Consider the following 15,160-nt stretch of genomic DNA (forward strand, 5'->3'; position numbering starts at 1 on the left):
GAATAAACAGTAGTTGTTTTTGTTCTAAATCTTGCTTGTCTTTCATCGTCTGTTTCTTGGGCCTTTCTTTCACGTTCTCTTCTCTTTAATAATCTCTCTCATCTCTTTCCACATATCGGTCCATGTGTTCAAAGATTTTCATACATGTCAGGTACGTACCTTTTCAAGTGTTAAGTGTGGGACTTTCTGGTTTTTCAGGAATTTTTTGTGCATATGAGGTATGTACATGCTCAACTGTGGCAATACTGGCAGGCTTACCGCAATAAAAACTCGTGTAGCAAAATTGCTGTCCGGGGATTGGTAAGTCTAGATATTTGCAGTCAAATAATTTTGATGTCAAGTTCCTGCATTATTTGGTAATTTTAAAGCATTGGTCAATGAGGCCTTAATGATTTTCTGCTAGTACCTCAAGCAATCAGGACATTTTGTAGGCACATAATATAATTTATATCGTTTGATCAAGATTGTGTGGTTACAAATGGATCTGTAAGACTTAAGACAGTTAGCCTTACCAAGCTCTTTCTCTTCTAGTGCTGATTGATGATAAAAATGTATGATTGTTGCAAGGTGGAAAAAATTGTGCAAAGAAAAACCAAACAAAAAAAAATTGTTGAAAATAATGCTGAAACCTGGGATTGAACCGGGGACCTTTAGATTTTCAGTCTAACACTCTCCCAACTGAGCTATTTCAGCACTGTAGTGATGTTTGCCTTAAAGACACATCATGTACACACCAGTGGCTTAGGAACTACAAGTTGTACTGCACAGTATTGTTTACAGATGTACAGTACACGTGTGGTCCCATATGTGACCCGCTGAGCAAAGACCTGACTTGTTTGCATTTTCCTCAAGCTTCAGTTTATGACTTTTTGTTGTCTAGAGAGAAAAACTAATGGGATGTTAAAGTTCAGCCACCTTATCTGGTCAGTACAATTGATTTATACAGTACCTATACAGGAAAAAATTTATAGATGTTTGTTTAACTGATCATATTGTCTTGAGTGTAACAGGCTATAGAGTTGGGACTTTTGTCATTCTATTCACCACGAATTGGGGGCATTCATCAAGGTATAGTTTATGGCCTAAATACATGCAAACAAATCAGGTTTTCACTCAGCAGGTCACATATTACCAGCTTTTTCTATTAATTTTAGCCACCTTACATGTCTTACCAGCTCTTAAAGATTTTCACACACGCTCTTATGTATGTAAACATGTACTCTCTGTGTAGATATAATGTATTAAGTGTTAGCCTTATAAATCTGAAAATTTGACATAAATTTACATGGTGATAATAAAGGGACTTTATCATGCAACAGTCGTTCTACATAGTTCGTTTGACATGGAAGTTGGAACCATTAGAAATAAAGTTTGCAGCTTTCCTGTACACCAGGTTTATTTTAGTTCCAATTCATTTCTACCTTTATCCTTTGTGGTGTTTATTAAAGGTACGTATTTGTCAACCATATTTCATGTAGCTGAAATAGCTCAGTTGGGAGAGCATTAGACTGAAGATCTAAAGGTCCCTGGTTCAATCCCGGGTTTCAGCACTTTTTTTCCTTCACAAAGCTTATGTTCTGTACATTTTACTCTAAATAATACACAGTGTATTAAGCCAAACTGTCATCTTTGTATTATAAATCACTCACTAGACTTGCTGTTGAAGAGCTACTGAAGGATGCCAAAAGAGCAAAGGAGCGAGCTGATAGAGTTGGACCCATTGGATGGTAAGAAGCAGTGGAGCCTCTATCTGTGTAATGGACACTTTAGAACAAGTTTTTTTTGGCACCCTAGACTAGTTTTTCTCTTTCTAAATGCAAGTTATTGTCTTATGGTGTCCTTTATTGAGCTTGCTAACTATAGCATATATTGTAATCTTTCACTTTTTCTACAGGCAAAGGGGACCATCCAAAACCAACAAACGGTTCCTTTTTAACACACTTGAAGGTACAATGCAAGCAAACAAGAGAGTGAAAGTTACTGGCCAAAAAGAATCATCAAAATTCAAACGTCGCAAGTAGATTGTTAAGACATCCAACAGTCTTGTGGTGCAGTTAGTACAAGGAAGGATCAAACAGTGGACAGAATGAATTCTTCATGGGAATAAAAGCTAAAAAAGACAGACTATATCGTGTGCTGTTTTTATAAACATTATAGTGTGTGTATGTGTACATTAAATTAAGGTGGAGGTGTGTGTGATTCTTTAGGAGTTTCTTTACTGTCTCTGCTTTCTCTGGTACTTTCTCTTTCCCTATTGCTCTCTCTGGTATCCCGTGATTCACGTGTTTCTCTCTTGTGTCGGCTGCTACTGCTTCGTTCCTCATCTCTATCTCTTGACCAAGATCGGCTTCTTCTATGATGTCTGCTACTACAATAATAATAGAGGGAATTATGCTCAAACAATTCTATTGCGGTTAAATTTAATGTACCTTTCATGTCGAGAAGATCTATCACTTCTTCGCTGTATGTGTAATTGTGTATGACATTAAAAGTGTACCTAAATTAATAATGTAAACTTACATCTCTTCTATCTCTGTCCCTGTCTCTACGGTGATCATGTCGATGCCGACTGCTTCGATGGCGATCACGTGATCTCGACCTTGACCGGCGTCTATTTCTATCCCTTTTGTGACGTTTCTTGTGGTCATAATCACTAATTGAACCACCTATAAAGGCAGGTACAAAGCATATAGTATGATATAAAATTTCATCTAATTTCTGCCAGGTATATATTGTGAATGTATTTGCCCTGTCAAATTTATGACAACATAACTTGAATAATTTCTCTATGATCAAAATCAACCTCAAAACATTGTAGCCATGGAAAGAAAGAACAATTTGCATTACTTTCCATGGAAATCTATAATCAACTAACTGTACAAGTACTTAACAAAAATCTGTTAGCTCACCTGAACTGTATGATCGTGATCTAGATCGTGTACGACTGCGGCTACGACTGACACGTACTGGAGTGGATGGTCTGAGAGAATCAAAGAATTCTGGAGGAGGAGGTCCCAGTGAAGGGTCCCATGCTGGAGGAAACAAGCCAAGAAATTCTGGTGGGGCTGGCAACCCTCTAAAATGAATGGACAAGGTTAGTTTTATAAACAACAAACACTTCCATTTACCTATCATCAAAGTGGTGAAATCCATCAGGACCCCTAGGGGGTAGCCCATGTGGTGGGAATGGAGGTGGGGGAAACCCATCTGGCATGGGCAAGCCGTGAGGGGGTAAGCCATGAGTGGGCAAGCCATGAGTAGGCAAGCCATGAGTGGGCAAGCCATGAGTGGGCAAGCCTGGGTGTAGACCTTTACAAAAACAACACAGTGAGCAGTGGCAGTGACTATGATGTAATCTTACCAGGAATGGGAGGGGGAAGTCCATGAGCATGCATCATTCCAGGTGGTGGTACACCTGGAAATGGTGGAGGGGGTGCTGTGGGGGCTGTAAAGGAATAAATTGTGTATGTAACACATACACACAATTTGTTTCAACTCACGAGGCAGCAATGGACCCTTGATCGGCTTTATAGCTTCCCTACATAATGAATATATTAGAATCACAGCATGTTTCCTTAGAGTACTTGTGAAAATGTCGTGAGTACACACATAATTGATTACATAATAACTCCCTATTCAACAGACAAGTTGTTATAAGTTAGGCACTCTGATTTCAGGGGTTAAATGTGTGGATACCATGGACAAATGTCCTAATCATTAAGGTGTCAGGATTTTATGCACAGTAGAGTGCACAAAAAATGACATGCTCTAAATTTTTCATGAAGGCTCACTTGTCATGAACAGCTGGTGAATTCACGAACTGCTCAAGAACTTTACTGAACTGTCTAAATAGCTGTGCAACTCTATACAACTTAGTTCATGAATGTTCACAACAAGTTCACGACAGCAGTGTTCATGAAAATTCACGTCATTAATGCAAAGGTGTTTGTGCATCCTACTGTACATGTGGGTAAACTAATATAAATGGGACCGTGGACAACCTAATATCAAGGTGTCCAAATTTAGGGGTACCCTATTTAATGGATATGATGGTTCCATCATACACTGTAATTGTCATCACTAGCATTACCACAAAGTCAGTACTTTATAATAAATTAGGTGGAAAGGACAATAAATAATAACAGTGTCCACTATTTTATTACAAACTCAAAAAGGATGAAACGGTACCGCTGAAATGTAAATTAAGAATTGTCTACTACTAAAAGAGGACATTCTCCAAGTCCTAAAGAGTCTATTACCAAGATGTTCTACTGAACAACATTTTAGACCAATCTTCCTTAACAACAATACACAAAGTAACTTACATGCTGTCCAATTCTGGGGTGGCCTTGCCGTCAGATGCAGGACGTGGTGACTTGCTCTGTTCCTTGTCCTCCTTGTTAACGTCTGTCTCTATGGGTGTGGTCGGTACAACAGGGGGTGGTGGCGGGAGCATGGGAGGTGGTGGTAAAATAGTCGGTGGAACAAACGTGGGTGTGGTAACCTTTTCTATACACAAAACATACAAAAGTAACATAAAAGCAGTCAATCTCACTTGTTTGGTCCCCGGGCTTATCTTTGTACCAAATAAGAGGAACATTGTTCCCCACATCAGTTGTACTAGCTGAAATACATTGTGTTGTGTTTTCTTTGATGTTTTGAATTGTGCAGCACACAAACCTGGTGTAGGTATTGGTGGCAGTGGTAAACCAATTCCAATTGGCTGTGTAATAGATGACATCATGGCAGGGGGAGTCCCCAGACTTGGAATATTGCCAGATGATGCAATAACCTGTTGACCAAACATACACACATATACTTACATTCAATATTTAATAACACAATAAAAAAAATTGTAGCTTCTTCATCTTTTTGGTAGAAACTGCACATTTCCATGCTGCAAGCTAAAGACAGTAGTGTAGTACTTAGAATCTTAAGGAAGACCCAATTTTATTCCCTCTACGGCTGGCACAGCTTTGAGATCTGTAGACCCTGTCACTCTTAAGAAAATTTTTGTAGTGTCTGTTTATATATAATGGGAGATTCCATTGATCTATAGAACTGCTATCCCCAAATATAATTAATGCACTACCTTATACAGTGGCTGTGATTGTTCAAATCAATGTTTATTATATCGATATTAATACATGTTATCGATATCACAAAACACACAATCATTATAGAATAACTAATAGTGCAGTAACAACAAGTAATAGTATAATTTACATGTACCAGTTTGCTACTACTGTGAGTACTAATGGCTACTGAGTAGTGTCGAGCAAGGGATGATGTAGACTTGCTTACTGTCTTGTTTAGTTGGCCGACTTCTGATTTCATTTGACGTTGTCGCTCACAATAGAGTTTCCATGTTTCTTCACAAAATCCATAGTTAAAGTAATCAGTTATATCAGCTCCTAAAAGACGAGATAGCAAGTATGTATCAAGTGTCTTAATTAGCGAGGTGCCCTGATCTCAGGGGCCTAAATACAAATGGAACCATGTAGAAGCCTTCTGATTATCAAGGTGCTCTAAATAGAAGATTTCAGGGGAATAAATGTATGTACACCAAGGGGCCATGTTAGAGTCCTACTTGACAAGGTTTCCATATTCCAGGGTGCCCTAACTATCTTATAGGTTCCAATTGCAGCATAGTGCCTTCAACTCGAAACAACTTAGGACCATCTTGCTCTCAAGTCTATTAGTATTAAATTTACTGATAAACATGTACTTGTGCACAAAATTGCTGTAACAATATAAGTGTCCTGGGTATTGTGTCCTTAATGATGCAGCTATACATTATCTTGCCTGGAAGCTTCCATGGTTTATCATGGGCATCCACGTCATATTCAAATAAGGGGACACCATTAACATCCCCAATTCCGTCCATTTCAACTTTCTTTGCTGGAGCTCCACTAGTACCTACAGAACAATTCAAATTAAACCACTTACCAGCACTCTGGACAAGACACATACTTCCTAGTGATCCTCGGTAAGCGCGACTATAAGGACCACTAAGAAAAAGATTTGAATAATATTTGCGAATAATTTTTTTCTCCTACGTACCTTGCTGCACCACCTGCTGGAGTTGTCTTAATCTCTCCAATGTGAATCTGAACATCATCATCTTCATCTTCATCGCTTGATGAATCCTCACTTCCTTTTTCATTCTCTTCTTCATCAGCTGCTTTGTCATCATCCATGGCAACTGAAGCCTTTATTGGAGAAGTGTGAAGTTGAGGTAAGAGCATGTGTCGGGATTTTGTACCTCATTTTTCTGTTTCTGTACTAAATCTGGTGCAACCCAGTTCTCTGCTGGCTCTGGTGCACTATAAGATAAACCGACAGTATCAAACTAACTTCAGTACAGTAGCATTTTAAAATGTTTATAAAAATGTGCAGAAAAGCTACTCTCTGGTCAGAAGGGCTTGTGATATCTTAAAGGCTGTATGAGCACACAAATACACACTACACTATACACAGCAAAACACACAATCCATGTTAGGTCTTCTACAACTCGGCCTAACTTTAATCATTCCAGACACATCATAATTTATGTGGTCCAGTCAGAACGCTTCGACAGTATTGCCATCGAAGACCCAACAGTTGAATAATACATACACACATTACTTAACACAACAACGCTCAAAGCCTTTCAGAAGACCAAATTTATTTACATCACTCCAGAGTGCAACACTACTATCTCAACAGCTGAAAACATTTATACCTCACCTTATGTTAGCTTCACCCTGCTCTAAGTCATCTAGAGTAGGAGTGGATGGTCTAGTGGCGGGTTCAATTTTGGTGTGCATTATATAAAATACAATGCATGCATGCTCACCTTTCAGCGACGTCTTCTTCGTTATTTGCTATAGCTTCTATTGTTACGACTAAAATAACACTATTTAGTGGAGGTACTAACCTTTCTTGATAGTAATATCGTTGTCAGTTTTAGTTGTGCTTTCTGGTCCTACCCATAACAATTAATATTACATTGTCGCAGTGTTACATATAAACACCATACCACCGTTGCCATACAGCCATCGATCCTCGTCCACTTCTTCCGACATGTTTCGCCTTGTGTGTGCTCAAGTGTGGTGCGCCTTAATTGGAAAATATTTTACGATTCTAATTGTTTGGTTTGCATGATGTTTTTACGTGTTACCCGTGTATCGTTGCTATACTTACTTCTTTTAATAAACTCTACTCTGCAAGAACACGTGCCTCAATCAGAGGAGGGATTGTCACAAGATGGTGAAATGCCCGAGGAAATTCCAGTTACTGAAACTGTTGAAGCCGAGGTTGAAGCTACCATTGAGGCCGAGGTTGAAGCTCCAGACGAAGAAGACAAAACAGACGAAGCTCAGGAACAAAAGATAACGCCATATCCTTGCATTGATTATCGTACTCTGCCAGACTCCGTACTATCCGACCCTCCTTCAGTGTTGAATGTCACGAGCCAACAGTTGAATGATATACTACAAGATGAAAGTGTTGCTAATCGATGTGCTATTGTATACTTCTATGCATCCTGGTCTTACTACAGTTGTGAGTATGCCTATCAGTATAATGCATTAGGACGAGCATTCAACTCACTACCGATTTTAGCCGTTGATCTTCATTACAATGATATGTAAGTTTTCTTTATAACTTACATGTTTGTGTATTAACTTTGTTGTATTTTTTTTTTGTAGCAGCAGTCCAGAATATGTTGTGCTTTATTATCCATCAATGTCACTGTTTTTTAATGGAACAATTGCAAAGCGATTTGACCCCTCTAAGAGCTTCGAAGAGCTTAAAACATTAGTCACTAATGTTACAGGTAAATTTCTTGTATGTTAGGGTACTTAAATATTTGCTTGTGCAGGTCTTGAGCCAATTTCAAATGTGACGTTATCGGACGTTGATAAGGAAGGTCCTTTGTTGACCAAACCTGTGCCAGTTGAAAATTGGCTACTGCAGTTTTGTTGGTGGTATGTGAGCATCGTTGGAGTGGTTTGTTGTATCTACTATTTATCTCCAATAAATTACATCAGAACTCTTTGGAGTAGACCTAAAACCGATTGATGTACACACACGCGCACACACATGCACTTTTTTATCACTAGTAAACTATCCGGATATTACTATGATTGTTTATAGCGTTGAGTAGATTTATCGATTGTGGAAGTTAAAAATCTCATGCTAAATCTCGTGCAAGAGCGGAAAGAGTCGTTAACCCGTAGTGAGGACCGATAATCTGTGTCAATACTGGACGACATTGAAGGGCAGATTCGTGATCGACAAGCGCCATATCCCATGGGGTTTACGGAGTTGGTGGAAGCTGCTGTGGCAAGAGCCGAAGAACTAAAGAAATCAAGCGAAAATAAAACCAGTCCCAATCAATTTCGTCTTGAATTCGAAGAGTTTCATGGACATTGCACTACGATATTCAACATTTTGAGGGAGGAGGGATCAATTTACGACGAATTGGCGGAAACTTTGGCAGATGCGTGTGTAGATCTGTGGAGTAGCCTGGGACCCCTTAGACCCCCTAATATCGCAGGATTTACTCGTGGGGTATTTAAAGTTGGGAGGTATAATGTCTTCAGTATGCAGTTCTACCAATGGAAGTCATTTTATCCTAAACGCTACCCCAGTGAGCCAAGTGGAATGGATGTGCTTTACCAATGGACTTTCTATGATGGAAAAATTCTTGATCACGATAAAGTGATACAGAGATTTTACTTGGAAAGGAGTTACCATCCGACAAACATTCATGTTGTAGGAACAGCTGATGTGTCTCTAGGATGGCATGCGTCAATTAAGAACTATTACTCAAAACAGCCTTCATTCTCTCAGTGTGAGGAGACGATAACAGCCTACTTGCGTGGGGAGATTGAGCCTGTGTCATTCTCTATCAAGGCAGGATCACAATGTAGGTTTTCCCCTATATTTGAAAGAGAGGCAATGATAGCCAAAGTTATTCAAAGTCTTCAAGACAATAATGATGACAAGAATGACCAGAAGCCATTGACATGAGATATCCTAGACGTTTACATTGTTATTTTTGTTGTTTGAGTGCATAATTTTATTCATGTGATCTGGTGATGCGTCACTGAAATACGGTATATCGGTTGACATATCGATCGTGAGAGCGTTTATCAGCTTCGCACGATGGAAGCGACTGATACCAGTCTCGATACCAGTACGGACGTGGAAAATGCTGACACACGCGTCGTTCACAAGAGGCGCAAAAGAAGCGCGGCGTGGGTCTACTTCGATAAAGAAGATCAAAAGTCGGGCAAGTCGCGTTGTAGCCTATGCGATATTGAAGTGAAACATTGCTCCAATACGTCAAATTTGTTTAAGGTGAGCCTCCATGCTGATTAATATAGCTGTGCGTGTGCAGTAAAATTTTGTGTATTTTAAATATTTTGTGTCCAGCAGCTTTGTGCGACTGATAGCGTGTATTGTAATTTTAGCAGCTGTAAACACAGGAATTTAGTCAACATAGCTATATAGCTCTGTCAACTGTGCTTTGTTACAGTTAGCTGCAAACCAAATCCAATAGCATTATTGGTTGCATTAAGTTACGATAACACATTTAGCCAAAAGGTCTTTTCTTTGTTCATTGCTGCTTTAGAAATACATTTTGCTATGGGATTGGTTGGTAGGTAAGACTTCTTTCTGCAGCATTATAGGTCTTTTGTGAAAAGTTTCATCCTTTGCCTTTGGCTGTTTTCTGGTAGAGGTATAGATATTAGAGGAGCGTGTGGTTTTAATATCTATTTTAGAGGCTGGTGTACATGTGTTAGCTATAGATGAATGGGAGTTGTTAATGAAGTCTGTTTCTTATAGTAAAACGTATTTTTACAATTTTTTGTTTCACTGAAAAAGCACACCTGTGTTTGAAACTATTGTTGTGTGTGGGAACCCATACAATGTGCTATTTGTAGCCATAGTAGCGACGTATTTGCTTGGTTAAAGATATGTTAACAAGGAATGTCCCTAGAGAAGCCAGAAATGTTTGATTTGATTTGGTTGCTAAGACATACCTATATATGGGTTGGTAGGAAGTCTATGTGCAATTTTATTATAGTCAAGTTGGCCAGCTGTTATTTCACCCCCTCATTTTTTCTTAATGTGTGGAGTTCCGTATATTGTAATGGCATTACCAAATTGTATTTTCTTGTAGGTTAAAAGAAACCTTCTGTATTAAAAGCAGACATGTTGTTCCCAACAGATGCAATTGTTGCAGTTAGGCTTGTATGCACCTGATAGTACTTATATATTAGAACTATTAAATTTTATCCTGTAGAATCCATAATGGAGAAGTATCTCTTTTCTAGTATTAATGCCTAAAGGCACTGAAGTCCTATAATGAGCTTTTATGAAACACTTAAGCATCTGCTACACATATAAGTGCTTGTACTCTGTAAGGTTTCTTTTAAACTGTTATTGTATAGGACTTTTATTTTCCTTGTTAGACAACTCTATTTATTACAGTAACATCCCTGGGATTTATTAAGGATCCAGCCCTTGTTTGAGCCTGGTTTTTATGTACATAAATACAATGGTGCTTGGCCATTTGTCCTGCAGACTGATTATATTTATAATTTAGAGTGTCCTTGGTATTTAATAAAATTTAAATTGTGGTCGACTATGATCGTATATTTATGTTTTCTCTGCTTGAAGTGGATAAAATTCATAAACTAGTCCATAGCTTGGACGTGTAACTTTTTGTTATTGAAAAGGTACTTACAAGTAAACTTTACAAGTAAACTTGGTACAGTACAGTATTTACACATTCTATAAAAAGAAACACGAAAGAATTTAGTACTTTAGTGTATGATAATAAGACTTTCAATAATTTCAAAGTTTACTTTCAACAGATTAATAGGCCACTTTCAAATGTAACCATACTCTAAGGGGGGGGGGGGGGGGGGTTGTAATGCCTTATAACATGTGAACATAGCTGAAAAAGTACAATGTTGACTTTGTATTTCAGTCCATTGATAATTGGAGCATGTGTTCAGTTATACAATCAATACACAGTAACCTATACAATAAACACAAGAACAATATAATAAGGGCACTTTATTCCTTACCTTTCTGCTTGGCTAAATGTGTCTTTCCTTTGATGCAGTATGCGATGGTAATGTTATGTTACTGCAATAAGGTAAACAAACAGGTATAATAAAAAATTTAGAAGTAGGATTTAGTATGGCTGCAGGTATAGATGACCACCCTTCTTTCGTTGCTTTTTTTATCTGTGATCACTACCAGGTCACTGCTCAAGTGTAAAATGTTTAATTTTTCCTTACACTTGTATCAGATTTAGCATGCCGGTTGTTGGTTGATTGTATGCTTATCAATTTTTATTGTACAGCACTTAGAGCTCAAGCATCCGGAGGAGTTCAGGAAGTGCCAGGTGGAGCGTGGCAAAGAACTGGAGGTGAAGAAGGAAAAGCTGGATCGTAAAATAGCCGTAGGGGAATCACCATCTTCTTCAAGGTCCTCCGATGTGGAATATAAACCTGCCAGAGCAATCAATAAGCATCCATATAGTAAGTTTTTATACTGATACAAATATACCAAGCATTGCATTGCTAAATGTGTTGAAAATTTTAAGGTGTTAATTTGTAAACTTTTTTGTGTAGATATATTTTCAAGAAAGCATTCATTGATTCTGTGAAATGTTATGAATTCAGTCCTCTTGCCAAATGATAACCCCATTTTGATTGGGGGCAAATACAAAAGAGCAATATACAGAAGGCCTATCTATAATAAGAAGCTGTAATGTCACTACAAAATTTATATGTGCGGCTTCAGAATTTTTTTATCTTTAGTAGTAAACAACTCATTCACAAAGTGTGAAGGGGCTTAGCTTGAGGGAATTCATGCTCTCTGCTCAAAATTTTGGTGGCAAAGGTAATTTGTGGTTTTAGTATGGTGTTAGTGGTGAGTACAGCTTTTCTGTATCAGTTTTATATGTATATACTAGTGAGTAAGTAAGACTCTGTATTTATGCTGGCTTGTGTAATAAACATGGGCATAGTGACCAGTGGTAAAATAGCTTCTACTGCTGTAGCAAATTTTATTTGCACTGTTTTCACAACTTCATGATATCATATGTTAAAAGTTATCTATTCTTCTCTGTTACTGGCCATTAGCTAGCAGCCTATATTCTATCGTGCAGTGTTGTAATTACAGCTCTGTAGGTGCTTTCTTCATTACAATTTGATGCCAAGTGGTTTTTTTTTAAGGCTGATTGGCAAATAAAGGTCCCGCTTATCTGAACTTGTAGCCATGAGTAGAGGATATATACCCTACTTCTTCAATTACAATCTAAATTTAGTGTGTAACTTGTAGGGTCTGCATGTTAAAACTGTATTTTAAAGGGTTTGGAATTTCAATGACTTCCACTTTTAAAGCTTACTACTAGTGATGTGCACGATATACTGATATAAAATTTACTATCGTGATACCAATATTAAAATATTCATATCGTGGCAGATTACATGGGTAAATAAATGATTGTTCTATTAGAGTATTTGGTTATTCTATGAAATCTATTCCTTTTCTATCAATTATATATACAAAGTAACAAGTTATTCAGTTATCGAACACCTAGTTGGTTCTCAGGGTTTGAGGTTCACTGTAAATATCTAAAAAGTTTATGACTGTTGTTTCTTTACACAGAGCCATTGTACATGAAAAAGAGTGACAATTCTCTGTTGAACATGTTGGCATGTGATATGCAACCCCTCGCTATTGTGGAGTATCCTGGCTTCATGAACTATATCAACTCAATGGGCTCCCATGCTCGTCTACCCAGCAAGCACACACTTGTAAACACTCTCCTACCTGCCAAATATGCTGAAATACAAAAGGCAGTGTTGATGATGCTGTCACAAGCAAGGCACGTTGCTCTCAGTGGGGACATTTGGTTGTCATCTAACTCAGTGGAACACTTAAGTGTCAATGCTCATTATATTAACAATGATTGGGAAATAAAGTCAGTTGCTTTGGGAATGATTTTTTCACTGAGTCAATGCTCTATTGAAGAGCTAGCAGAAAGGTTGCACCAGTTGGTGGAGAGATGGCAGATAACTAAGAAGGTGTCCTGTTTTGTTTCTAGCCGGAATGTAAAGTTGTCTACTGCGGCAAAGCTAAGAAACTGGAGCCACCTGTGCTGTTTTTCAGACTCATTGAATCTTGCAGTGAAAGATTCCCTCAGGGCAAATGATGATCTGATGCAACTCCAGAAGGCATGCTGCAACCTTGTCATCCTCATTCAGTCAACAGTCATGTCCACAAGCAATATGGGCACCATCCTGGAGCAGATAAATTTTCCTGATGTAAAGTTAGCCCAACACTACTGGGCCACAATGGTGGAGATGCTGGATTGTATGGCAACTCAGAAGTTAACTGTAGCTGCTCTTTTGTGCATGATGAACAAGAGTTCACTCACTCTCAACCCAGAGACTGTTCGAGCCATCGAGGCATCTTTGGCTGTACTTAAACCAGTAGAGAAATTTGTGAAGGAGATATCTACCAAAGATCACATGTTTTTATCAGAGGTTTTGCCATTTGTAGACCACTTACAAAATATTCAGTCAACCGATCTGTCAGCACAGCTGGTAGAGGAGCTATCTTTGCAAGCTCGCAGGCGACTTTTTGCTCTTCAGCACAGCAACTTGACAATGGTAGCAGGATTACTTGATCCCAGAATTAAAAATAGGCCACCCGGTGCTCAAATACCACCACCTCCTCCTCCACCACAGCCACTTGTACAAGAACCCAATAATGACCACGAGGTAAAGCCACTATTGTCTCCTCAAGTGATGCCTGGAACTCCAATTGCTGCTACAACATCAAATGACTCTTTACCAATGGATGAGGTCACAGGTTATTTAGAAAGTGGTGTTGTGGATAGTTCTGAAAATCCTTTGCTCTGGTGGAGGGAAAATGAATCAGTATACCCACGACTAGCTAGTCTAGCTCGTAAATACTTATGCATTCCAGCCAATTCTGTTGCTCCAGCAAGAATATTTTCTTCTGAAGGTGAGATTGTTTTGGAGAAGAGGAATCGGATAGAACCAGAATGTATTGATGCCATGCTATTTTTGAATAAAAATATACACCATATACAACATTGATTTGTATAAATTACTAGTTCGCAAAATTTTTAAAACTTGTACATTAATTATATCTCATGCAGTGTTCATTTAGCAGATATGTTAGCTGTAATAATTCTTTTTTTTTAAATTGATGATTAAAATAATTTCAGGTGTATTATTCCTATAGAACATGCATGTATGCATGTAAATGAACTATCATAGTGAATACAAGGCATTTCATGAATAAGTGAACATTCTAGGCTGCATTATGGGCTGTACAATAGTACATAATATAGTTTTACTAAAACAAATGGTGAAAAACAAAATCAATTAGTACTTTAATGCCTAGCTACCTCAATATGTTGCATGTAAATGAGAAGGAAGTCTTAATTGTGTATCTGGTTCACAAGTGACTGAGCGCATATAGCATTGCAGTTTTTTTACTGAAGGTTTACACAGAAGGCATAATCTATTTTACAAGCTGCGTGTATACAGAATTTGTAGCTATGTTTTGTCAGAATGCTGCAATGTCTAGTGTATATAGCTATCACAACATCTCTCCAACAAGAAAGCATAACATTTGTTTTGGCAAGCTACACGTGTGCAGCTATTCATCTTGCATGGTGGAGAGTCTTCTTGATTTTATCATAGTAATGATTTCTGTAGATGGAGCAGATTACATGATGGAAACCTTTGGGCAAAAATTAATTATTAAACAGGTGGCTATGCTGGATTATGTGACTGGATTTGCAAAAAGGGGGTCTTCGCACACACATCTAATTTACCAATTTTGATGGCTCATAACTTCAGATTGGAAAAGGCCAGTGGCTTGAAATTTGGTCAGTAGTGAGTACCAAAATGACTTAGCAGATGGAGAGTAATATGTTTCTTTATCACTAAGTTATGCATGGTCTTCCAAGTTCATAGAATTGGATGTGTGTGGTAGACCCTTTTTCGCAAAGGTTAAGATGGTTTTTGCTATGCATACTGTCTGTAAATTTGAATCCCATGTATATGATATAATATATTTCCTGTACTAAAATTAAACAGCTACAAAC

General features: G+C 38.1%; 4 protein-coding genes and 2 non-coding genes across 7 annotated transcripts in view; 4 read left to right on the forward strand and 2 right to left on the reverse strand.

Annotated features, from left to right (window-relative positions):
* The window catches only part of LOC136239498 (protein POLR1D-like), a 2,781-nt gene extending 582 nt beyond the window's left edge, over positions 1–2,199 (forward strand). Inside the window, exons 2-3 of the mRNA XM_066030240.1 lie at positions 1,653–1,727; positions 1,895–2,199. Of these exons, the coding sequence (XP_065886312.1) occupies positions 1,653–1,727; positions 1,895–2,021 (202 nt within the window). The 3' untranslated portion in view covers positions 2,022–2,199. The remainder of the gene's footprint in view (positions 1–1,652; positions 1,728–1,894) is intronic.
* Positions 621–693, reverse strand: Trnaf-gaa (transfer RNA phenylalanine (anticodon GAA)). The gene has a single exon. It is a non-coding gene; the product is annotated as a tRNA-Phe (tRNA).
* Trnaf-gaa (transfer RNA phenylalanine (anticodon GAA)) lies at positions 1,478–1,550 on the forward strand. Its single transcript has one exon. It is a non-coding gene; the product is annotated as a tRNA-Phe (tRNA).
* LOC136239494 (pre-mRNA 3'-end-processing factor FIP1-like) lies at positions 2,079–7,148 on the reverse strand. 2 transcript variants are annotated; one of them, XM_066030234.1, is made up of 19 exons: positions 7,022–7,148; positions 6,920–6,967; positions 6,839–6,875; positions 6,730–6,780; positions 6,266–6,326; positions 6,064–6,212; positions 5,974–6,011; positions 5,806–5,919; positions 5,305–5,414; positions 4,681–4,792; positions 4,556–4,624; positions 4,326–4,509; positions 3,501–3,538; positions 3,362–3,445; positions 3,129–3,309; positions 2,910–3,076; positions 2,521–2,666; positions 2,430–2,461; positions 2,079–2,368 (listed from the first exon to the last, which is right to left on the reverse strand). In XM_066030234.1, the coding sequence occupies exons 1-19, from the start codon at positions 7,065–7,067 to the stop codon at positions 2,179–2,181; spliced, it is 1,857 nt and encodes a 618-aa protein (XP_065886306.1). In that variant the 5' UTR covers positions 7,068–7,148; the 3' UTR covers positions 2,079–2,178. The 2 variants fall into 2 exon arrangements, with proteins under 2 accessions (XP_065886306.1, XP_065886307.1); XM_066030235.1 differs by lacking the exon at positions 4,556–4,624 and having other exon boundaries at positions 7,022–7,147.
* On the forward strand, positions 7,106–14,333 carry LOC136239496 (E3 SUMO-protein ligase ZBED1-like). The gene is made up of 5 exons (XM_066030238.1): positions 7,106–7,630; positions 7,692–7,819; positions 7,865–9,348; positions 11,369–11,546; positions 12,682–14,333. Exons 3-5 carry the CDS (start codon positions 9,154–9,156, stop codon positions 14,139–14,141), a joined length of 1,833 nt encoding a protein of 610 aa, XP_065886310.1. The 5' UTR covers positions 7,106–7,630; positions 7,692–7,819; positions 7,865–9,153; the 3' UTR covers positions 14,142–14,333.
* On the forward strand, positions 7,257–8,064 carry LOC136237740 (thioredoxin domain-containing protein 15-like). The gene is made up of 3 exons (XM_066027953.1): positions 7,257–7,630; positions 7,692–7,819; positions 7,865–8,064. The coding sequence occupies exons 1-3, from the start codon at positions 7,257–7,259 to the stop codon at positions 8,062–8,064; spliced, it is 702 nt and encodes a 233-aa protein (XP_065884025.1).
* Positions 14,334–15,160: the final 827 nt, after the last annotated feature.

This window comes from Dysidea avara, chromosome 11, assembly GCF_963678975.1.
Source record: "Dysidea avara chromosome 11, odDysAvar1.4, whole genome shotgun sequence".
NCBI lineage: Eukaryota > Metazoa > Porifera > Demospongiae > Dictyoceratida > Dysideidae > Dysidea > Dysidea avara.